The following is a 25,343-nucleotide window of genomic DNA, read 5'->3' as shown; positions in this document are numbered from 1 at the left end:
TATAAAAAGTGTAAGTCCCTCTGAGTCTAAAAATATGTGTATCATGTCTGTGAGTTCAGATTTGAGTGAGGAGGAGTGCAATTTTGACACAAAGCATATAAACAAAACTTCAGGAGAAAACCGCAGCTTTAACTTCTCTTCATTTTCTTTATTTTATTAAAAATTGCAAAAAAAAAAATATTGATCAATTATGAACATTATTAGCGAAAGGCTTTTAATATGCATATGTACAAACAGGACATAAAAGGAAGATAATCATAAATACTCTTTCAATAAAACTGAGAAATGTCTGCAATGTTAGAAGCAGCCACGCTGTTAGAAAACAAGAGTGATGAGATGAACTGCTTCCTCTCCAGAGAAGCACATATATGATCTGCCATCACTCCATACAAAGATATACAAGCTCCTCATTCCTCACTTCTCGTCCACTTCTTTGTTCCGTGTTGTTGATTTGCCTCTCACGTAAGCCTCATTTCATCAAGCACTCATACCAACAGCAATATCAGCACCATAGTCTTTGAGAGGAACTTTAACAATGTCCCTACTATCAAATCTCTCCTATTAGGAAGATTAAAATGCACCAATTCTAAGAAAGTATATCCTCTTTACAGAGAATTGTATAAAAAGCACTGTGTTATTAAGTTTATGAAGTATGTTAAGCCATAGGAGGAAGTGCTAGGCATGCTTTAAATCTACATTTCTCTGCAAGCACCATAACCCAGTAAGGTAGCTTTATGTTTGGTAATCATTTTGGTACCACTTCTTAATAATGCACCCTTTGTAAAGGTTTATAAGTTGCACTTGAGGGCTTTAACTTTTGGTTTGTGGCTGCTCCAGCACGCTGCTTTTACAGGCTTGTAGTTCCAAAATCAACACATTAAACGGGCGCTTGGCAAACACTGAAAAGTTGCTCCTGAATGAATTTTGGCACAAATGTTCTGCAGCACTTTCCCAGAAGGTCAGAGGTCAAACGGTGCATTTTAGAGGTTTGCATGCCTAAAAAAGATATAAAAGGTTTTATGCCAGAAGAAGATTGACACCATGTATTGAACCTGGCTTACAACTGATCTACAGAGAATTAGTGATTTATTTAACATTAATAAAACCCTCAGTTACAGTTTAAAACCCCTTTATAAAGGGTGACTTATTAGCACGATAATTAAAAGATTAGGAATACTTTGTTTTCTTTATGGCACCAACATCTGGCACCACAGCACACATGAGATGTCATTATGTCACTGTGAATGCAAACCCTTTACCCTCAGCACCATCTGTATATTTGGGACCGAATGCTGATTCACTTTAAGATTTGTTTTGTTCGAACCCTTAATCCTCACCTAAATTCGAAACCCCTCCCTGTTCAAATACGGGGCGCCGCAGCCAATCCAGCACCGCCATCTGGACAACAGAGTGAGTAAATTTACAATCAGTGTTCTGTTGAGACAGCCCAGGATCAAGATGTCCCTTCTCTACACCTCCCCTCCACCCGCCCAGTCCTCAGTTTCTGGGCTGGGAGTTGAACTCCTGGCAGATGTTGTGGATGATTTTGGGTACAAATTTGTAAAGGTTGTCAAACTCGTCTACGAAGAAGGAGTGCTCCTTGTCGGGGTCTGTGGCGATGTACTCCAGTTCATCTTGGGCTGCCCAGGCAATGCCGATGGAGTAGGCGATCACACCTAGATCACAGGGAGGGACAGCAGATTACACACACACACACAGGTTTCACATGTGTTCGTCACATCAAACACACTGCCTGACACCTTGCTGTGGACTGACACGTACCAGGAAACACCAGGAGTATAGCGTTTTAAGTGTTAAGGAGCTAAAAAAATCTACTTCTGGATCTGACTAAAATCTTGACCTCTAACCTTGGCGATGGACAGCTAGTGCAGGTTCCCTGACGTCATCATAGGAGCGCCCATCCGTAATGACAATCATGATCTTGCGTTTGTTGGGTTTGGACTTGCTGAAGAGCTGCTCTGCAGCATAGGTGATGGCAGCACCAGTGCTGGTCCCACCGCTCCAGTAGTTGATGCGTTTGATGGCGTTCAGCAGCTCGGCCTTGTTGTTGTACTGGCCGAAGCCAAACTCCAGCCTCTGCTCGTAGGTGTACTGCACAGCTCCGACCCGTGTGTCGGTGTCCGAGATCTCAAACTCCCGCGTGATGTTGGCCACAAACTGCAGCACCGTGCGGAAGTTGCCGGTTCCCACGCTGCTGGAGCCGTCGATGACAAAGGCGATGTCGTTGGCGTTGAGGCAGGTCTTGCTGCACACCAGGCGGTCTGTGTCACACACTCTCTTCACCAAGGGCTGCACGGCCTTCCTCAGAGCAAACCAGCTGGCCACGGGCAGGGAGAAGAAGCCGTTGGTCCGACACACAGCCTGTGGAATGAAGGACACACTTTCTTTAAAAATGGCATGTTTTGAAAGAATACCTCACCCAAAGAAAATGATCATTGGTGAATAAATTAGTGTTTGAACTAGCATGCAAGGGAACATATTGATGATTGATTGGGGACCACATTTAACAACAGCAATACTATCTCAAAACATGCATGTGCAGTACTGAATTGCTGTTGTTACATGTGGTCCCCAGTCAACCAATAAATCAATATGTTCTCTGTTTTCCATGGAGGCGTGCGGGACAAACAAAGTTTTCTTCACAAATTCAAGGTAACACAGCCTAACTAGTTGATTTACACATGTTCATTCTGTGGGTGAAGTTCTCCTTTAATTCAGCACTGACACATTTCTGTGGCAATACTCCACCTTGTCAACAAAGTTGGTCTCAACCAGGTTTTGTTTCTCATTTTCATCGGGGCCCTCGATGGTGACAAAGAAAATGTTGATGCCTGACTCCCGAGCGAGCCGAGACGCCTCCTCCACCTTGTCTGTGGGCCAGCCGTCCACCAGCACCACGGCCACGTTTGGAGCTCCACCTCTGTTTCCATTGGCATCACTGAAGTAGTGCTTGTTGATGTAGGAGAGGGCTTTTCCTGTCAGGGCACCAGGGGGCAGTAGGGAGACGGTTAAAATGATCTCTGCATTTGCTTTCTATGCAAGTCTGTGGTTGGAAAGCAGGAATGCATTTGGGAGAAGACATGCTGAGAGAGTAGAACCAATCTGTTGTTCACAAAGTTGTTTCTCAGCAAGTAAAAAATACACATAGAACAAGAAATTAAACGAAAGGACAATTGAAAAAGTATACTTTTGAAAGTGCTCATTATGCACATTATGTATTATGTAGAGATTTTTTGAAAGCTTTATGGCTCTCCTAACCAATATGTACAGAAGCAACCATTTAGAAAAACTACTGTATGCCACATAAAAGCTCAACATAGTAGCCTGTGTACAAATATACATCTGAGTCCATTGCTTTTACTGTATATCATCTCAAAAATAGTGATATCCCATTATGTAGTCTATCATATTCTTGTTGGTGGTCTAAACGTAGGCCGAAGGCTCTGTTAGGGATTATAAAAGCTTTTACAGCCACTCACACTGTCGTATGATTAGAGAGCACTTCTGGGCAAACACAAACAACACTATTCGTGCGTGAATGCAAAATTTAGCAAGTCATAAAGACACATGTGGCGGTGGAGGCATCATGCTGACGCACCAGCCAAAGCAGAAAAACAGTACTTCCACTCTGAAAGCTGACCCCCATGGGTTGGTAAAACCAAATGCTTTTTGGTCGGAGGAGAGGAAAAACACGGCTTACAGAAGCAGGACTATAATTTAGCTAACAGTGTCTCGCGGCAAATTTAGATTTAATGCTATCCTTGCATGTGAGAATGTGCCTGGGTAGTAAACCATGCGATAATTGCATCCTTTTCACTTTCACACTTTTGTTTGTAAGCAATTACTGTACGGCAGCGGGTCACTCACCTACATTGGAGAGACCTCCCTTCTGTGAGATCTTATCTATGGCTGACTTCACCTCTCTGGAGGTGGTGTAAGACTTCAGACTGATCTCTGTCACGGGGTCATCCCTTCAGACAAAACAACAAGCAACTGCATTATGTTTTCTTATCTAAAAACTGTACATAGTTCCACAACAGGATAAGTGAGGCTACCCATATTGGATGAGGCCCATCATGGGTCCAGCCACACCAACGTTGATGACCTGAGCCACCTCTGACAGGAAGTCCTTCTGGATCTTAAAGCGCCTCTTCCCAATGCTCCAGCTCCCATCCATGAGGAAGGCCAGATCCACCTTACAATCTGGACGCATCACAGGGTTACAGCAGATTTAGTAATGTGTTTGGTAGTACATGTGGCAGACATTAGAGGCATTCTGTGCAGCAATGTTTTTCAGTGTTTCCCCTTGGATTTTTTCCACTAGCGAGCTGAAGTGCACCACCCGAAGATATTTAGCATGTCTACTGACACATGTAGGTGTACTGACATAGGCCTACCATACCTAATATGTTGTTACAGTCAGTCCTGCATGTAGGGAAAGAGCATCATCTGATCGACCTTTAAACTATTTAGAAGGAATATCTGCTGATAACAATTGGTGGCCGATAGCAGAAGAAGGCTGATAGCAGCTCGCAACCATGTACTGTATGTGCAAATGTTTTATGAGGATGAGAACAAGTCTACAAATTTGTTTGGCCCAAAGGATATATATAGTTAATTTTGTGTGTTTTTGTTGAGAAACACTACATTTCCCAAAACAACAACAACAAAAAAAAGAATCTACAGGATACCTTTAATGGGACACTGAGATGAAAGCTCTGTATCCATTTTCACCAGGAAATCTGATTAATATTCTAAAGGATGCAATAATCAAATGCAAACTCTGCACATAGTGGCTTTAAAGACATATGAGGGACGTACTTGGGTCTCCCTGTGACACGGGCTCAGGTGCTCTGGGTACAGGTTCCTGTTCCCTCACGTTAAAGCCTGAAAATCAAGAAACACACGTCTTCAACACAAGTCTTCAAAGCAGAACCCTGATATTCTGCTAAAATCTGCTCTTTAGGCTCTGTACTGCAAATAAGACTTTTCATTTATTTCACTGGACGGTTTATGTCCTTTAATAATCATATGCATTCTCAATACTATAGAAATCCCATCCATTTAAATCACACAGCATTTAAATGGGATGGTGGACAGTCATTACCTTTTAATATCTGAGGTAATTATCTTCCTAAATGTTCTGCTCTCTTATGACAAAGCAAGATAAAAAGTCCACTTGTACAGAATCACCCTGTAAGTTTGGTAAAAGTTCCGTTGAACATGACACATTTGCAGCTGTCCACTTTCCTGAGTTCCCAAACATTAGCCAGTATTTGGTGTGGCAAAAATTATGCCAAACAGGAACTGATTTTATCCTCAAGCAACCATGCCATTTGACTTTGACCCTGAATCCCTTCAATTATAGGCTTGGATGGCCTCGGTTTGGTTTGTGCGTAAAGTCAGAACTGAGGACTTACTGGCAAAGTGACTCCTTTGGAGGGCAGGAAAGGAACAGTGCAAGTTATCTCACCTGATTCGTATAAGTTTGCATCTGGCTTCCAGGCATCCACTGGCTCCACTGCATAGATGATAGCATACAAGCTCAGCATTAGCACATTTCTACCATAAAGCAGCAAGTAACTAATTAACAAGACTCACCATGAGAGCTACACAAAAAGGCTGATTTCTTTGTCATGAACTGAGATATACGGCGTCTTTTAGGCTCTTCTCATTATTAGAAAGCTGAAGCAGCAGCTGTTAGGGAAATCTCACAACTGACTGAATAGTGGAGCAAATTACAGGGAAAAAAGTAATTGCTTTATAAATGCTATATGATGTGTCTAAACTGATGCTTTCCTGGATACAAACAGGTGTTTGTAGCCACGGCAACCACCGCTCACCTCTAGTATGGGTTGTATCCAATGGCACTTTATGGTTGCCATCTGAGTCTGGAGTGCGAGGCACTAAAAGTGAAGACATTATCAGTGATGGCAGACTGCGACACATGTGAAACAAATGCAAACACACCATGGCGTTACAGCCTGCTCCCATCCACTCCATGTCTCATTTGGTTGGATGTGTGGTGGTATTTTTGTGGTGCATGCTGGAAATGGCTCGGCCACTCTGTTTTCCAAACCATGTCCCTTCTAGTTAGATTTGGAGGCTCGGCTGTGTCATCAAACAGATGGAACCATGGCCTGTAATCTGAAAGTGAGGGCTTTTTGCATGCCCTTTTGTGTTTTGTCAGTGGGCCATATTGTAAGTGGTTGTGTTAAGGCTGTGACTAAAAACAAATCAAAAGTGCTTTCCTGTCAAAGAGCGTAAAGGAGTAGTTCAACATTTTTGGAAAATATGATTTTTCCCTCTTTAACTTTTTAAACATTAAATGAAACAAGAAGGAACTGAAGCTATTCCTGTGTCAGAAAATAAAACGGGAACATGAGATTATGTCTGAGAAGTTGTGTCACTGAGAGAAAACAGATTTTACATCTACACAATCGCAATCTGTACACATGACAATATAAAGCCTGAACCCCAACACTTGTTAGTGCCCAGTAAATAGAATAGAAAAACACTTACGGTACGGTCCAAAGTTATAAAACCAGCGCTCATATTCTGAGATATCAGGCCTGTGATCCCGAGCTAGAGGAGGATGTTGTGAAACCTGTTAGTATTCCCACAATGAACTTCAGAGGGAAAAGCACATATTTCCATGGTTGTGATTGGTCGCATATTTTCCCAACCAATCCCAGACCAGTGAAAACAACAGCTTTTAGCAGAATTATCACTCACAGTGTCTCTCTCACATGCACAAACAATAAACCTGCCCTATGCTCTTCTCCTCCGCACTTCACAGGAATCTCTCATATGGCAGGCAGATGGCATGTAAAGAAAATGTCCTGAGAGACACATTGCATGTACTTACAGATGGAGCCAATTCAACACATACATGATCAGCAGATACCTCACTGTATCAGTCACAGCATGCCGTATTTGCACATGCAACATTAATGCATACAAGGTGTAGTAAGCTGCCGCTATGAAGGGGGGCAGTACACACCAAACTGTCAGACTGTTAGACTTTGACTTACCTGTAATCTCAGGTGTGTCCGTCTCACTCCACGTGTATCCTGAGTCTGGAGCTGCATAACTAACATCTGAATGTACAGCAGAGAAGGTGGAGGCATCAGCAACTGCAATGGTTATATTTAGGCTCCTTAATGTTGCCTTTAACCATCCATCATCATCCATCCAACCATCAGCCTCTGCTGCAATGCTGGTAAACATTATTCATTTTATCATTGTAAAACATGGATGTATTATAAAAAGAAGAATCTCTTTGCTTAATACATCCATGTTGTGAACGTGTTAGCATACTGATGTAAGCATTTAGTTCAAAGCACCACTGCAATTAATGCAGCCACACAAACTTTGTTATTCTTGCACGCCCTCACAGTGAACGAAGAATCCAAAAACAGAAAAAAAATTAGACTTAGATTATACTGCACGAGTTGTGTGAGAGTTTGTAAATAGATATTTTGATTTTTTTTTGTTGTTGTTGTTAATCACAGCCCCCTTTTAGTCCAATTCAAGGGAGTGGTTTTGATTAAAACTGGGGGAGGACACACATGAAAGAAACGGTTTGGGGGTCCTTTGCCAGAAAATTTGGGACATCAAATAATTGATTTTTTGAATTCTGGAGATTTTTTGATGCCCTAATTTGTGACTTTTCTGCATCAATTGAAACATCTTTAATTTTGTCAAAATAAAAGTCCTCTACTTCTTTCAGATTTTATTGGGAGAGACAAATGCAAATCTTCTAAATATTGAGGGGGACATGTCCCCTGTGTCCCACCCAACATCTACACCTATGCTCCAATTCAGCAAGAATTTTCCCAGTTTTTGGATTCTTCGTTCACTATGGATGCATGCGAGAAAACAGTTTTCCTCATGAATTTAACTAAACAAATGGTAATATTAAACAAATATTGTGGGTAAAGTATTCCTTTAATACAATGAAAATCACCCACATTTAAACCTTTTCTAATGGTATGATGCAACACATGTTTGGGACAAGTGAATGACAAGAAATAAGATAACCTGTCATATTAAGTCATTTATTTTCAACTTTCTTTCCACAACTGATTTTAAAAGAAACTCTTCTCCAATTCACTTTGCTGCAAGATGACAAAATTGTTCCTGACTTTAAGTGAGAATCTTTAAAAATTACTATATTCAAGAAATTAAAAGCTTGCACCCATTCTTACCTTGGTCCATTTAAACATTAAGGAAACCACTCACTTTTATATTAGAATAAGCTCATGAATTGTTAGATAAAAATGTTTTGTTTTGTATTTTGTACCTGTTGTTCGTCGAGCTCCAGGGAACCAATCAGGACGAGGAAAGGCAGGAGGCGGCCAATCCCTTCTGGGATAAGCTGTGCAGGGGAAGATTAGAAAGCTGTGTTCAGGACAAGTATCAAGGAGGAGCATACTTGTGACCTCCACTAAACCTGCCACGTTATTAGTGGGGTATGCACAAGATGTTCAGCCTTGAGTCAGACACTAAACACACAGTAGTCACTCAGACAGACAGCGACTGGGCGACTAAAGGTTGTTTTGGTGAAATTTAGACCTACGCTTTCAAGGGCAGAGAGAGAGAGAGAAAGGAGGCCCAACTCTGAGAAAATTTGCTTCTCATTTTTCTGTTTTCTACCTCCGCCGCTCTTCTTGGCACCACAGTTTGTTCACACAGACTCAGAGTTTTCACTTGTAATGTGGCAAAAACATCAAGCAGTTTAATTGGCCAGACTCTTGCATGGCCTGAGGTTAATCGAAATGTGATTGAACACTAGAAGCTCAAACAGCTGAGCAAAACCATAACATTGAGTCGCATCTGTCTAAACTGACTGAGCCATGACAACACACTTCAGTTAACCCCTCCCTGCGGTGGATGGGTAGCTTACACAAACACACAGCCTGAGCTCTGAGGTTCCCATCCAGTGGCAGCTAGTGAGCAGGGCCTTTGTTGACCAGGACGGGCTGGGAGAGCCCAGCCAGCGGCCCAGTGAAGCGTGGGAGTATTATTCTAAAGTTGGTGTCAAACTAGGGACAGTGTAGATAGTAGGACACAGAGATTAGCCTAATCTACTGCTGGTCAAAGGCTCAGCTCTATGCAGCAGACAGGAGTGTTGTTTTTTCTGATGAAACAGGTGCTTTAAAAGGATTGACTTTAACTCTCCTGATCATAGTCACTTCGGTGGTCACCGCGGTCAGAAGGTCAGAGTAGGATCGAGGACACTGATCCTCACCTTGGGTTGTGAGCTCAGTCTGCAATATGTTTGCAGGAACAATGGTAATATGCAGTTTCTCTGAAAGTCATAAAAATCTGATTGCATTTTAACACCAACAATCAGAGTCTTGACATATTTTAGAGGTTTTTCATGAATCTTTGTGGTTGTCAAGTGGGCATATCTCATGACAAATGTGAAGCTGAACTGGGTCGTAACATTTCCAGAAAGCTGAGCAATAAATTTAAACATCTGGTAGCTGGGTGGCAAAGCGTCCGGGGAGAAATCCCTTCAACTCATAAACCCCAAAGTCGGCAAGCATCCACGTTGTTGGAGTGTCCTTGAGAAAGACACTGAATCCCTCCTGGCTCCAGGGGCACTGCTGTGTTGCTGATCCTGACCTCTGACCTCTGACCTTAAGCTTAAAGAATTTCCCTAAGGGGATCAATAAAGTATTACATTATTATCTGAATGGCTGCTCTCTGCAGTGATCAGATACTTCACACACTCCCAGCAGAAACAGGTCAGTCAGATAAATGCTACACAAGCTTGAAACAGCTCACACTGCATTTTAGAAATCATATCATACAATCAGGCATCATTTAAATGGATATAGCTCGGTCTAATTTTAGGGATCTTTGGTTTTGCATTCCACAGAAGCTAAAACAGAAGCGCATTCTTCAGCGAGCCAAACCTAGCCTGGTTTGAACGGCGAGAGCTTTCTATTCTTGACAGGCTGGAGAGTGGACCCAGATCCTGCAGCAGCGCTGTGGATCGGGTCATGCGTCTCTCTCTGGGAGCAGCACCGGGCCACTTGGTGCTGCTGCTTTCATCTCTCTCTCCCTCTCTCCAGGCATTTACAAGGTAGGGGATGAGGCCAGACCAGATGGGATCTGTCATAAGATGTTATTACAGCACTGACAGAGCACGTTTCTCATCGTGGTCTTATCTAAAAGAGTCTTCGCTGCTGTCTCAGTGTAGTGGAGATACGGCACAAGATGAATTCAGGACGATGATATCACAACGTTGCTCATCTCTGAGCTGTATCAACATACTCACTTGCTCACTTTTTCATGTTGGGTTCAGGGAAAGTGTTGTATTTCTGCCCGTTGTTTATAGAGGACTGGCCATGCATTGAACCATATCATTCCACAGAGGGTAAACATTAGTGCTGCTTTATAAAACATTTCACTAGGGTTTTATTGCCCTACTTGTTCCCCTGTTTGATCAGACCTGTCTACTTCCTCTACGTCAGTAAATGCGTCTACTAGTGCAGTTTGAGGACTCCTGCTCAAAGTCTGGAGATACTTACCAGGGTTTGACTGGCTCATGGTTGGAGTCCGCTCGGGTGGAGCCGGCTGAACCCTGTTAAAAGCTGTTTGTAGCAATGAGAAACAGGCAGATAGAATATGAGAGGAAAAGAAGCGGGAAGGGGGCAGAAAAGAGCTTCAGTTTGTGTGCTCCATCCACAAATGCAGCCCAGCTGTTTTGCTTTGAGTGAAGTTGAAGGCATTTTCTCCGCAGCATGATATCTAAAACAAAAGGATATATGCTGGGTATGTTTACAAGCCTTAAGTCATAGCTTGATTTGCCTCTTTTCATCTCGGAAAATGAAAACACGAATAAGAGGATGTGCCTGATGACAGAGAACAGCGGTTATCGCAAAAGGAATGTTAGCTGAGATGCTTGATGGAGTGGATTAGTGGTGACCCTGGGGTGAAGATCACAGGGGCTTATGGGTGTGGATACGAGGGTCAGACTCACAGCGGTCTACGTCTCCTGGATTCTTGTTCCAACAGAGACATCTTTCCCCCCTCCTGCCCTTGACCCGCACTCCCTGTCAGTCCCACCATGTCTACCTGTTTGTTACTCTGTGTGTGTTAATGAGGAGGCTGACCTGGGCCGACTGGAGAGGATGGCTGTCTCCTGATAGCCGACCCTGCCTCTGGTCTGCGCAGACCTGGGACCAAGATTGGGAGACAAATGTATTACGAGAACATGAAGTATCGTTTTGTTTTGTCACACTAAAAAACAGTGGGTTACAAATTGGGCTTGAAAGACAACAGAACAGAAGTCGGGCTTCTCCAGAACAATCTGGTTCGGCCCTATGTTAGAAAACTCGTAAAAGTCTTTTAAAGCAGCTGTGCACATACTGAACAGAGATGGCATGCAGAGTTTACATCTATCAGTACAAAAGAAAGCTGGAGCAAAGAGCACATGTTGAGACAATCTCTGGTTAAGGTAGAATGAAAAAAAGACATATCAGAAAGATTAAAGATTGGTTTACCTGCACTGGCACGTTGCGGGTATCTATTCGGATAGCCACTTCCTCTGAATACTTTGAAGAGATGCCACGGTTTAATTAAACTGTTGTATGTGGGGTAAAGGACTTTCCAAGAGCTTTGGAATAAGTGAGAGTATTGACCTACCTTGGCCGGGACTTTTTCCTTGACTGTTCTGTGACTGTCCTATACCAGTGTTGAGAATAACAGTGTTGGCAACTTTAGACAACATTTTTATTAACGTAAATTAGATGCAAATGTAGCAAATTCAACATAGTTTTGGATTTAGCGTAAACCAATAGCCCAGGTCCACCACCTATGAATGTGATCACTTGATTGAATGCGTGTTATAAGCCTTCCAGATGTGGGTTAAAAGGGACCTACTGGTAGATTCAAAAGGCTGTTAACAGCCCATCAAATGGCCATTATCAGTTACTGGGAGCAAAGACTCTGATCTCTAGTGGCCTTAGTAATTATGATGGGAACAAAGGAAGTCTGCTGATGTGGTATAAAGAACGACAAAGTCTGCATAGGAAGGTGGTCGGGGTTGATAGAAGGGTCAAACAAACACAGGACTTTCATCCAATGGCTATTCTTGTCCCACATAATGTCCCCCAAAAGTCAAGGTTGACTTATTTTAACTGGCATAAGTTCATCACATGACGTTTTATAACAAACGTACATATCTTAACCCAAAGCATGGACTTTTCCAAAACATATGTAGTTTTTGCATTTAAACCTAACAAAACTGCAACCATTTTAATGGGCTGATAACAACCTTTAGGTCATGAGCTTACTGTTTTAAGATTTTGGCTTAAAACAAGTGAACTGAACTGATTAAATACACAAGTTGTGCCACTGATCAAGACAAACTTGTTTTAAAGGTAGGACCACCGATACCTTTGACACAGAATACATGATAAATCCTGATGCACACTATTCCCATAGGACTGATGAAACGCGAACACCCCATGCTTAATGTAGACACTTAATCCAGCACACAAAACTGTGAAGCAACACCACTGCAACCTATCATGCCAAAAAAAAAGTAACCCAGTGTTGACCCCTGTTTGTTTTGCTTCACTTACTTGCGGCTGCCACAGAGGCAAGGTATGGGTGACTGCTGCCTAGATAGAAGAAAGACAAATGGGGTGCCAATATGGAGAGGAGAGAGATAATGTTACAGAGAATGAAGGAGACAGAGAGACCGCTGGGAGGTAGTCTGGCACAGAGCCCATCTCATTTACACACATACCTTAAGATATTGCAGCATTGTCTACTCACTGTAGCTGCATTTCTATCCAAAACATGGCAGATGACTCACAGTGATTGCCGTCTGATAGTGTTTTCATTTAATGAGAGTGATGAAAGGTCTGCTGATCAAGTGTACAGTGAAGTCAGTCAAGTGACTGAGCAGCACCAACTTCATCACAGACCTGCTGTAATTTGTCATAATTGCAGTTGTGACTTGTAATTACCAGCTGCAATCATTCATCTTCATCACTCAGTTTCACACAAATGAAAGCTTGTTCGGCATTCCTAGTTACAAGCTGCTAATGTTAGTTAGACGGCTGCTAAGCAGCACACTGGCTGAAGTGGATCTTCTGCATGGATCGGTATCATTGGATCATTAACAGCATCCTGCATCCAAGTAAATACACAATCCTCCACATAACATACATGGATCCATTGATTCAGGGCAAAAGAACGAGCTTTTTGTACATGTATGTATGCAAATATGACGTATGATTCAAGGTTGTTTAAATCACCTGCATCCCGGACTTTATGGGCGGCAGCTCGAGGCTTAGGAGTAGTGGGTGGCGGTGGAGGTATAGTGGTGGTGGTAGTGGTGGGAGCCAGTGTGGTGGTGGGTTCGGGTGTAGTAGTTGTGGTGGGTTCAGGTGCAGTTGGCGTAGGCAGCACTGTGGTGACTGCAGGCGCTTTGGCCTCCTTTTGACCTGAAAGGAGACGACAGATTAAGGCGGTCGCGTACAAGATGGATGGGCGGGGAGGAAGAGCGTCTACAGTAACAGTATAGTTGTAATGCATTCTTGACATTCTTAACCAGACAGCAGCACTCCAACTCCCCATTCAACCTGAGCGAAGTTCAACATGCCAGACTTGAGTGCAGGGACGTCTACGTAGTAATCTTTTGTCCCCAGAACGCACTTATCTGGTGATATGTAGGCCAAAAGATGTCAAGGTAAAAACTGGGCCATGGTACTATATTCAAAAATACATACTAACACTTCATAGACACATACGGTGTTAAATCAGGATTGTTGTGGGAGTCAAAATGTTAACTGCATGAGTCTATGCACATCAGATAATTAGTAACATTAAGTGTAAAATAAGAAACTTTAAGTATATCAGTATGTGATTCCTTAACTTTCCATATTGACATAGTTTTCAACTAGCCTATATAGTTCAACAGCATAACAGAATTTCTGAAATTCAGTTACGGTTTTTGGATTTGGTGTCCTACTCTAAGATTTTCAGTGGCCCCGTCTGGCCACCCACATAAAACATCTGTGGAGACCCCACTGGAAAAAGTATATGCTACAATATAGTGAATCTCTGTATTTATCTATTTTAAATTCCTCTCATAACCGATTTATCCATCTATTATCTATTTTTAATTTATTTTTTATATTCTTACCCTTCCTCTTTTTACGTTCTTATCTCATTTAACCTTTATCTTTTCTTATTTTAGTTAGCCTATAGGTTTTAGTTTTGATGCATTTTATGTCTCTGTTTTAGATTATTCTTACCTAGCTACTAACTCAATTTTATGAGCTAAATAGCTTTTTGTTGGGTGGGAGGGTTGGGTTTTCTCTTTTCTTTTTGTTTTCTGTTTGGATCTTTGTTGTTTTTAACCTCTGTGAGGCACTTTGTGTTACTGTTGTATGAAAAGTGCCACATAAATAAAGTCGATTTTGATTTGATTTGAATAAAAATTATGTTGAAATATTGGTTATATGGAGTCAATACATCTAATAACCTTTTACATTTTAACCAAATTTCACTCAGTTTAACCAACATGTGTAGACAACTTTTTAAAAATAATAAACCACTGAATCATTGCTCAATGGGTCATTATCACACTGTCCTGTGATTGTAAAACACTGGACATCTGTCAATCCACTCAATGAAAAATCTACATGTAATGCATCAAAGTTCAAATTCACATAAATGGTGCATGATGCAAGTGTAAAAATAACCCTCTTCTTACTTGTTTTCACGTAGGTTGGTCTTGAGGGGACGTAGTCCAGAGTAGACGGGTAGATCACTCCTTTCTTGGGCTTCCCCACTGAAACACAACAGAGCCAACTGTTGGTTGAAGGGCTAACTATAATAACTGTGTTTAACATTGTTTACTTCATCATTTATACCGGAGACAACAAACGACTCCCTCCACTTTGGTAAAGACAGAGAGCGCACTCCATTGGAATTGCTGCCTTTGTAGATGTTCTGCCCAGCCATCTTCCTCACTATCACCTTTCCTCCTGCGTTGGTGATGATGCCGCTGTGGACACAACAATTCTTACATTAAAGAAGTCTTAAAAAAGTCTCACATAAGCTTTATTTCATCACCCTGCTGTTAACCTGTGGATGGCTGCATTGCAGATGCTGGAGATGGAGGCGAACACGCCTGTCCCATAGACTTGCTGCTTTGTCTCCTTACAGTGTGCAGGACATTTGACTATGAACTCTGGGAGGTTGATCTTCCCCGCTCTGACATCACACTCAATGGCTGGAACAACTGTGGAGGGAAGAAGAAGTAGAGCAAGATGGTTGAAGACAGGATATAAGACAGGTCAGGGTTGTTGTTTTTTTTTTTTAAATGTTGAGGTTTCGTATAACTATTGTTTCAACAGTGAAATTACATTTCTAGGTTCACCTTCTCAAATGTGAGCATTTGCTGCTTTTCTTTGTATTACAAGATGGTTATGAGAATATTCTTAAAGGACCAGTGTGTTGGATTTTTGGGGAACATATTGGCAGAAATGGAAAATAATATAATAACTATGTTTTCATTTTTTTTTAATCACCTGAAACTTAGAATTGTTTTTATTTTTGTTATTTTAGAATGAGCCGCTTATATCTACATATGAAGTGGCTCCTCGTCCATGCAGTTGCCATGTTGTTTCTATAGTAGCCTAGAATGCACAAATCAAACACTGACTCTAGATAGGGCCATTCATGTTTTTGCGTGGGCCACAGTAGTTCTCCTACATGCTTGGCACAGAGAAGTTTTAGTCTGTTGCAACCTGCCATCTGAGCAATTGATGGCACTAAACCGTACACACTAGACCTTTAAGGTTTGGACGGATAAAACAAGCAATTTCATAACATAACTTTAGGAAATCATGATGGGAATTTTTCTTATTCGCTGGCATTTTGGGTCAAATAAGTAATTGATTAATCAAGAAATTTATCGAGAAAACAATTCATAATGACAATAATCGCAAAGAAATACAGCCCTAATTCCAGTGATGATACTTAATTATCCTAATGAATTAGCATAATGCTAATTGGGATTTATTAATAAAGTGCATTTTCTGTATTACAAGATCTTTTTCTTTTATTTGTTTCCAACCTTTAAATACATATGTAACATATGTTTTTACATGATTTTTTTACATGACATTTTTACTACAAGCTGAATTAAGTCTCTTTACTTCTGAAACAAATGGACCAGGTGATTTTAAACTGGTAAAAACACTGAAAAAATAAATAAATAATCAGGTTTTTTTTTGACTGAGGTGCTGCTAGCTATGGTGGCTGATGTAAAAATGCAAAAACATGAATTGCTAATCTAGAGCCAGTGTTCGGTTTGTCTGTTCTGGGCTACTGTAGAAACATGGTGGTGCAACATGGTGGACTTCATGGATAAGGACCCACTCCCTATATAGATATAAATGGCTCATTCAAAGGTAACAAAAATATAAGCATTCTTATTTTCAGGTGATCATACACTAAAGAAAACGTACTTATTATAGTAAGTTCCATTTCTGCCAATATCTCCTAAAATCCTACACACTGGACCTTTAAAAGAGGCTGCGGTGGAGCGAGCCAGTGGAGACAATAACAGTGGGACTAAGAGAGATTACTGGCTTGCTTGTTGATGATGTCTACCTTGCTTTGGTTTCTTGTTCTTTGGTCCGTTAGGCTTGGCCCAGCAAGCACAGGACAGGAGGAGCGCTGTGGGTGAGGCAGAGGGAGTTTCACATAATCTCAGACAAAGCAGCATAATCATCTGTGTGTTTACCATACAAACAAAACCTCTTTGACAGAGGATGATGCTGCTGTTTGATGGTGTGAATGTACAAGAAAAAGACTTAAAGGGAATATTTTGGAAATATGAAACACTGTAGAGGAGGATGATATATTTAAAACCAGCATACTCCTGCGGAGAGACAGACGGGTTGCTCACCGAGGCAGATGGCAGTGAGTGATGCTCTGATCATGATGGGTGGTGTGCTGGCTCAGCAGGTCAACCAGGTGTCCTTGTCTAACCTCCCAACCTTGAAGAGAAAAGAGAAGCAGCAGAATTTCACTGTCATTCTCTGAAACACATTTCCTGCTTCCTGCCTACTGGCTGAAATTAACACTGGATTCTTTACTCCAGAGTGTTGTGTCATCTGGAAACAAGACAGAGTAAACTTGTGCCACTGAGATACACTTTCCAGAGATTTTTGGAGAAATAGCAGACTGTGGACTACACAGAGAGTTGAATGACTCATCTAGTGTCCAAATGTGGCCAATTAAACATTTTGAAACACTCCTTGCAACTCATTGTCACAACTTCCTCTAAGATCAGCCAGATAAAGTAAGGATTGTATTCAGCTCAGTGTATCTTGTTCAAATTATTATTTGCATTACAAAAGGCTCAAATAAAGAAGCTCCACAGTGAACATCTGGGCTGAGACAGAACAGTATGTAAAAGCCCTCCCTCTATCTCTGGAGTCAGACTCAATTAGAGAGCACACACAGACACAATTTAATGTGTAAGGAATGGGGAACTGTGTTCAATCAGATGTCTCCTTTGTTTGACACCAACAACCACATCAAGCAGGAGTGTGAAACAGTCTGTTTACAGTAAACAGAGAAAGTCTCTTTCTGTGCCTGCCATTCCGATTCAGAAGATATACTCGTGTAAAGACATAAATCAAAGTGGAAGAAGTGGGTCACCAAGACATCATTCCAGACACTGCAGGTCTGTTGTAGTAACGACAGTGCTGCGACAGCGAAGTCTAAACCAAGACAGACAGCCAGAGAAAGCCTAACACAGGCTGGAAGATGAACTGAATATGAGACCTGTCCTGAGGCGGTAGGATGGAGCTCCTCACTGAGGATGTGATGACTGAGGCCTCCCTGTTAACAGAGGAATGCCGTACCTCCCACAAGGGCAGCGTCACGCCTGTCACTGCCGCCACACACCAGCAGGTTCAATCTGATCAAGTGGGAACATGTGATCATACAGCGACCTCTGAGGCAGGGTCAGGTGTGATGCAGTTCAGAGTGGGCGTGTTTGCAATATCAAGCAGTACTATTGAAAGCGCAATGTAAAAATGCACCTGTCTTATTTGATGTGTGACTAGAGGATCGCAGGTTGGATCCCAGAAGGATAAATCTGTCTTTGAACAAGACCTTTAACCTTCAACTGCTGCAGTGAGTTGTCAGATGTGAATGTGTCTAAGTAGGACAAAACTTCCCTGGGTGAAATAAAGGTTAAAAAAACCCCAAAGAAATAGCAATAAGTCGTTTTGTAATTTCACCCCCAATGATTGTAACTACTGGAGTGCCCACATTTCAATCATTAAATAAATCATTCAGACAAAAATACACAACCACAGTCCACAAAAACAGACTCATTAAAGGAATAGTTTGGCATTTTGGGAAATCCGCTTATTTGCATTCTTGATATGAGTATTTAAAGAGAACTGGATACAGCGATGGAGGACCCTTCTCATTTCTATTACAGTTGCTGCCACATATAAATTACCCAGATTATCGGCACTGCTATGGCATCACCAGCCGAGCTGGCTACTTCCGAATTAGCCCTCTGCTACCGTGAATGGGAATAAAATAATTCAGTTGTGTGGCTCCTCTCGACTTTTCAAATGCTATCAGACCAAACAGGTCAAATTCTGATGGACATTTCACACGGGTTGAGACGCTAAAAAAATGTACAGCTATACATTTCTTTCACAGTGTAAGTTTTGTGAGCCAATGGCATCACATGATCAACTTGGAAGTTGTAATTCTATTGGCTTCGATGCTTCTTGATGAGGGATAGATGAGAAGATTGACACCACTTTCATATGTGCGCTAAAGCTAGAGCTAGCAACAGGTTAGCCTAGCATAGCAACACTGAAAACAGGGGAAAGCTAGCATTGCTCTGTCCGAAAGTAACAAAATCTGCCTACCAGCTCCTCTAAAGTTCAATAATTAACGCTATATTAGGCTTGTTATCACTCACACAAGTGTAAAACAGCAAGTTGTGGTTTTGAAGAGAATATTTTTGGGGGACTGAGGACAGTTTGGCATAAAAGTGGGAGACAAAAGGGACAACATGCAGCAAAGGGCCATAGGCTGGAATCAAACAGGGCACCCACTCTACCCACTGACCTAATGGGCACCCCACAAGGTAATTTTGTTTTTTATTCGTGTTTTCAGGGTGGGGGCACGGGTTGGAACAGTCAATAGGTTACATACCTTTGTGTATACGATCCATTTTTTCCAAGGTCTGTATATTGATCAAGTCATAGTCTTAAAGAAAAGGTAATTTCTCCATGCAGTGAATTTCCTTAATAACTGCAATCCAGTCATCTCCTGTAGCCACCTCTGTGTAATGGCTTTCTTGCTCGCAGCCAAAAGTACTTTGTAAAGGTATTTGTCCTGGGTCATGAGATTGTCTGGGGTTTTGCCCTAGTACAATACGACAAAAGAACAATCAACTCTTATTTCAAAGATTATCCTTATTTCTTTGGCAATCTCTTGCTAGTATGAATAAATTAGTTGGCATCCCAAAAAAATATGAAAACGGTCTGCCATTGATTTACCACACAGACACCAGCATTCGTCCCACCCCTGAGACCCCTACTGTATGAATTTCAGTTTTGGAGTTACGAAATATGGTATTATGTTTTTTTCCAGCAGAAATCCCCCCAGACTCTTGAATTAGTGGTCCAGCTTGACCTTCCCAGATTTCTCCAGGCCTGATTCCCTCTCCCATTTTTGTTTGACCTGGGCAGTGGAATAATTTTTGGAATTTTGTTATCTATTATATACATATGTATACAAGATGTTTGTTGTCTTACAAGTTGTGGTTTTAAGGGAGCTTATGTGCGGGGCTTTCACTTGGCCAGGTGCGGTGACTCACTGCAGTCTTTGCAGTTTGCCTGGCAACCTCACGGCGACCACAGGACGTCAGGAATTCACTGTGCTTAGCCAAGAAATAGTCTGGCACTTCAACATCCATAAAACCACAACTTTTTTTTTTAATTTATGTTTTTGTATGGATTAAAAAATATTTGTAATTACCTTTAGATCGATGCTTTGGAAACTAGCTGTTTGCCCCTGTTTTAAGTCTTTATGCTAAGCTACGCTAAGCTGCTGGCTGTGGCTTATATTTACAATTCAAATATAATATTAATCTTTTCATCTAAAGCTTGGCAAGAAAGTAAAGTGCATATAATTCCCAAAATACTGAATTATTCCTTTAAAACTCAAGCGTGATTCACCAACTGTGTCCTAAACAACAGCATCCTGTAATCTTCACTACACTGATGTCCTGTCAGGCTGGTAAACATTAAGTTTGGTGTGCAGTGATGTAAGATTTTTCTCTTTCTTGGAGTTAAACATTTTCACAGTTACCACCAAAAGCTATTTCCATGCACATTTTTTTTTATTGCAGCTTCTACATAAAGTGTACACAAGGTGCTTGTTGTGCACTGAATGATTTCTCATCTAATGATGGTATTTTTAGGGTGAACACCCACCGCAAACATAACGTATCATGTTAAGGCAAAAATTAATACAGCTGCAGTTGGCAGTGATAGGACTTCCCCTAATGCAGCTCTACATTTTTATCTGACATTCATGAGCACTGACATGATTTTTCCACAGTGTTGTGCTTTGACAGGCAGATGGATCACTGCTGCACAGTCAGGACTACAATTTGTCCTCGCGGGGGAAGATATCTGAGGCTGGGAACAAGCTGGGACAGATATGTACAACTACAGTACAGGAGACAGACCTGCAGCGTATGAGAGGTGAGTCAGCGCGCTTCACTGGATAATGCAAACTACAGAGCTGATCTGTCATACACCTGCGAGGAATCCTAAGCCGTGAACACCAAGTTCCTCGAAGTTGAGTTACTTCTGATACTCCAAAAGAAGCCTTCGTCCGGTGACTCTGTTCTTCTTCTACTTCTGTCCTTTAAGAGGCATGACATCATTGTAGGAAAAAAAGAAATGTGCAAGAAATGACAATAATTTCAGACCTTTTAATTTGTGTTCTTAGTGTGAGCCTATAAATGCCTCCTTCTCCAGGCAGTGAAACGTGGAGCAAATGATATCCTTTGACAAACACTGTAGGGAGTTTCCTGTACAGTAGATAATAGATCCTGAGGGGACTTGCAGAGACACAATCCCATACACACATACACTCACTCTCACACACATTCAAGAGAAGGATAAAATAAACAAACAGAGGCCGAGATCTGGAATAACATGCTCGGATAGCTTTGGAGAAGGCCACTGTATGTGAGGGCTTCCAGACCCACCGCTTACCACCACCATAAATCACCAGCAGGGTGGATGAGGTGTTGTATATCTTGCATACACCTGTGTTAAACTTTAGATAAGGCATGGGTTGTACTTAAAGCTCATCTGGCCTCTGCAGAGCCAGCATGCTTTATTATTCCCCAAACTAAGCACATCATGCATCTTATTTCTGCTGGGTGGGGACACAAATCAAACAAACTGTTAACTACACGAAACTGTGCAGAAAAATAAGCAACATCATTTTTTACAGCCACTGCAAAAGATGAAAGCTTCTGTGCAGGGCCACTCAGTCACTTTCAAACCCAGCAGCTCAGACAGGTCACATAGCTTGAGGAATTAAAACGCAATACAATTCAGAATAACATTCTTATTACAATGTGGATTACACGCACAACCTTAAGTAAGATTACAAGGCCAAGTAGTTTGGTGCAAAGGCTATTGGACTGCTGCTAAAAATGAACATTTTTAGCTCCTGCAGGCAAATTTCTAGTGAATTTTGATGCATAAACGTAAACGATGTAGTGGAGAGTACACACAGGTATACAGGGTATACCCACCTCTTTTTCTGTCCGTTTACAATATATGTACCTATCAGCCAAAAAGTGAGGAATATATGGGAGAGTATATCGCCTTCCTCCTCTCTAGTAAACCCACCTCATCAACTACCACACCTCTGTGCATAAACACCAGAAATCTGATAATGCAGGATAAAAAAATCACACCTGGCAGGAGCATCAAAGGTAAACAATGTCTATACTGTAAACAGGATGTACAGTAAGTGTCTGTGCCTATTTCAAAGGCCAACACACAATGAGACCACACACCTGTGACTAGTGCACCACAGTCTTCAAAGTGTTTGAAGATAGTTGCTGATAAGCACTGATAATGCAGCAAAAACATCATTATTTCCATAAGTAATTGCGAGCTTTTGGGCCATGCAGCTTCACGCCAAAACACAAAGACTGTATTTTAATCTTCCTCCGTCTCAGCAGCACCCACATTCCTTGTCTGGGGTGGCCAGAGTAAATGCGACGAGGGTAAGCACCAAAGGGGACCCAGGCTTATTTGAGTATCATGACCTGCCTAGAACTTGGTTTCACAGTGTTCCTGAGTGATGGCATGCCTGCAGTGAGACAGTATTTACACACACCCAGTGCCAGGGAGTGTTAAATCCCACTCATTCAGGTGTCAAAAATGTACTGTAAGCATGTTAGCTGTGCCAAGTACTGTTGCAACAAGCCAACTAAAGAACCATAGGAGAGATCAGACACACAGGAAAGCCAACATGTCTCTACAAGGTCATTTCTGTAGGTTTTTGGGCAGCTGCTGCTGGGACAGTATTTGTTTATCAAGCACAGAACAGGCTGAATTACTTTGATTCCTGGCACCAGCTTGAGTGCAAGCCAGAGCCTGCAGGCTGCTGCTGGACATATTGTATAGAGACCACCTGTGCCTAATCAGGCTGCTTCAAACCACACAGAAATGTCAGAAAGAACACACAAAGAATTGTCAAACATAATAAAAAATGAAAATAAAAGCTTAAGAATTCACTCCTCGTGCTGATTATTGCACTGGCAAAATGAGCCATTTCAAAATAAAGGCTGAGTCTAGCCGGAGAGAAATGCAAATAAATAAAAGCTGGATCACTTTCCACAGATTGTTGAGAGGTTGCTACAGCATGAATGATGATGACATGGCTGAATTCATTAAGCTAAAACGTCACCTTAGAGAAGAGGAAGGGGGTGTTTACTAAAAATGGGAAAATTAAGAAATATAAACAGAGCAAAACAAACGCCAGGTTGAAGCAGCGGGGCGTGTATTTGGGCAGACTGTCACATAAATCACCATCGCAGCTTGAATGAACCGCAGTCATAAATTGCAAAAGAAAAAAATGTCAAAACAATTCTCAGTGTTGGTTAAAACCCCTTATAAACCTCATTACTACAGTGCTACAATTCGCTTGGACACAATGTATATCATTTGCGCGCTATTACGCGTCATTTAAAAAGTGGATAATTCATTCACGCCACGCAGCAGCAAACAGTCCCCACTTCATATGTGGAGCTGAATTGTAGCTCTCTGTTTAAAAACCCCATCTCCGCAAAGCAATGAAGGTAAACTTACCTGAGAAGGTAAAATAGTCCTCCAGGCGTTACAAAAAGTAATTCCCTGTGCAGTTTCTTCCCCGAATCCTTACGCGTTCATTGAAAAGCAAATTTGGACCAGCGGGCGTGTGTGCAAGCGCTGAAATGTTCCACCTGGACTTTTACTCCTGCATGATCGGAGCGCTCATTAAAAGTGGAAAACGGGACGGGGCCAGAGTTTCCCCTCTTTGCCCGTCCCACTTCAGGCACCCAGCTCTTCACCCAGGCAGAAGAAGATCAGTAACCCGGGGCCATCAGGAGAGGATGCAAAGACCTGACACTCAGCAGCAGAGCAGTGCAAGCATCCTTTTGTTAGTTTGACATGTTTTTTATAGGAGAGATGAAGCCAACATATACTGTATAGTCATAGTTTCAGCATGCCCCAGGAAGGGATTTGCTTCATATTGCCACTTTAAGCTGCATACTTTCTGTTATGTAGGCTACCGTAAGGGAGGAAAACTGAGCTATGATTCTGGTTATCTGTTCGGCAACTCGTCCCATCATTTCAGTAAGAAAAAAAAGATCAACCAACAGGAGTGTGTAAACTCTCACCAGAGAAATCACTCCTCCTCCACCAAATAAACCAATCAACACCTGTTTGAGAAGCAGACACAGTCACAGGCACTGTCACTTTGGGGTTTGCGGCTTTTGTCTGCTGCTGTAGTCTGCAGTGCAACCCCACAGCCCCCCAGCTAACACACACACACACACACACACACACACACACACAGGGACAGCCTGTTGGTTGATTGGCACACAAGCTGCTGTTATTATGCACTACATAAATGGTTATGCTGAAGCTGATTGCCATTTTGATTAAAAGGTCTTAAGGGCTGCGGTAAAAGAGCTCATTGTGCGTGTGATTATGGTATTTGCAGAAACACAGAAACCACCTCGGGACCTTTTTTTTTTTAAAGATTAAACCGTCATGGCTCAAGTAGATAATTGCCTATTGATGTTGCTAGAAAGGTGTTGTTTCAGGGTAACTCATTTCTCTTTCAACGGTGCCATTAGTTTGAAAGCTTGCCAGCGGAAAAAAAGTTGTCCAAATTCACCACACCCATAAAACAATGGAGGGGTTTTCACAGTTTTCTGTAATAAACAGAGCAACCCCGCATCATCTGACATGATGCTCCAGTGAATGGAGATGTAGAATGACACATTTCTATAAGCAGGACTTGACAAAGTGAACTCTAGTCTGGCATTGATCAGGGAATGACGGACATATGGGAGATCAGATGGCATGAGTGAAGCAAGGGAAATGGCAGAATTTTGGTCCATCTCATGCCTCAGTTGAGCTGAGGACAGTTCAGTGTTTCCAGATGTTATCGTGCAAATGTCTCACTACATTACTGACTGCACATCCAGTGGCACTGCCAGGGTGGCTAGCAGGGCCATGGCTACCCTGAGACAATCTCTGCCCTCTATCCAAAAATATTCAAAAATAATTGAAGGGCCTCTGCATGGTTTTTAAACTTGAGAGGGATTGTTCCAAGTAAGTGTTTTGTTCCTTACAATCAATACACTCCCTCAAATTAAAGTTGTGTATTTGACTTGTTAAAGGGCCAGTGTGTAATATTTGGCATGGCTTATTGTCAATCTGAATCTGAATATTCTACCCATTAATATGTTTATACAAGTGTATAATTGCTATAAAATAAAATTCGTTTGGTTTTCGTAGCCTTATAATTATGCTTTTATATATATATATATAGCAAGGGCCTTGCTTTAGAGAGGTCGCCATCTTGTGCTGCCATGTATGTATGGCAGACCGAGCGGACAATCCAGCCAGCCAGAGAATGCGTTTCGCGTGTATAAATGAACCAATGAAGACAGCGGGAGGAAGGAAGAAGGAGGAGGAAACAGCAGA

General features: G+C 41.8%; 1 protein-coding gene across 4 annotated transcripts; it reads right to left on the bottom strand.

Annotated features, from left to right (window-relative positions):
- Nucleotides 1-122: 122 nt before the first annotated feature.
- vit (vitrin) lies at nt 123-23,718 on the bottom strand. Of its 4 annotated transcripts, XM_049600723.1 has the most exons (23): nt 23,454-23,718; nt 16,973-17,063; nt 16,675-16,740; nt 15,142-15,298; nt 14,928-15,061; nt 14,768-14,845; nt 13,305-13,493; nt 12,624-12,662; nt 11,683-11,721; nt 11,541-11,591; nt 11,151-11,213; nt 10,566-10,628; nt 8,327-8,401; nt 7,056-7,121; nt 6,544-6,606; nt 5,865-5,927; nt 5,495-5,542; nt 4,843-4,908; nt 4,077-4,224; nt 3,889-3,992; nt 2,770-2,996; nt 1,869-2,382; nt 123-1,676 (listed from the first exon to the last, which is right to left on the bottom strand). In XM_049600723.1, the coding sequence occupies exons 2-23, from the start codon at nt 17,004-17,006 to the stop codon at nt 1,498-1,500; spliced, it is 2,466 nt and encodes an 821-aa protein (XP_049456680.1). In that variant the 5' UTR covers nt 17,007-17,063; nt 23,454-23,718; the 3' UTR covers nt 123-1,497. The 4 variants fall into 4 exon arrangements, with proteins under 4 accessions (XP_049456680.1, XP_049456682.1, XP_049456681.1 ...); XM_049600725.1 differs by lacking the exon at nt 10,566-10,628; XM_049600724.1 differs by lacking the exon at nt 12,624-12,662.
- Nucleotides 23,719-25,343: the final 1,625 nt, after the last annotated feature.

This window comes from Epinephelus fuscoguttatus, linkage group LG16 (assembly GCF_011397635.1).
Source record: "Epinephelus fuscoguttatus linkage group LG16, E.fuscoguttatus.final_Chr_v1".
Lineage (NCBI taxonomy): Eukaryota > Metazoa > Chordata > Actinopteri > Perciformes > Serranidae > Epinephelus > Epinephelus fuscoguttatus.
Note: the sequence above shows the minus strand (reverse complement) of the source record. Positions and strands in the feature narration are given on the sequence as shown.

Excerpts from the sequence above, each read along its gene's own strand:
- vit (XM_049600723.1), bottom strand. The coding sequence starts at position 17,006 with ATGATCAGAGCATCACTCACTGCCATCTGCCTCG. Across the intron at positions 15,299-16,674 it reads GAACAAGAAACCAAAGCAAG|TTGTTCCAGCCATTGAGTGT; the intron begins GTAGACATCATC and ends TTCCCTCCACAG. Across the intron at positions 3,993-4,076 it reads ATGGGCCTCATCCAATATGG|GGATGACCCCGTGACAGAGA; the intron begins GTAGCCTCACTT and ends TTTTGTCTGAAG.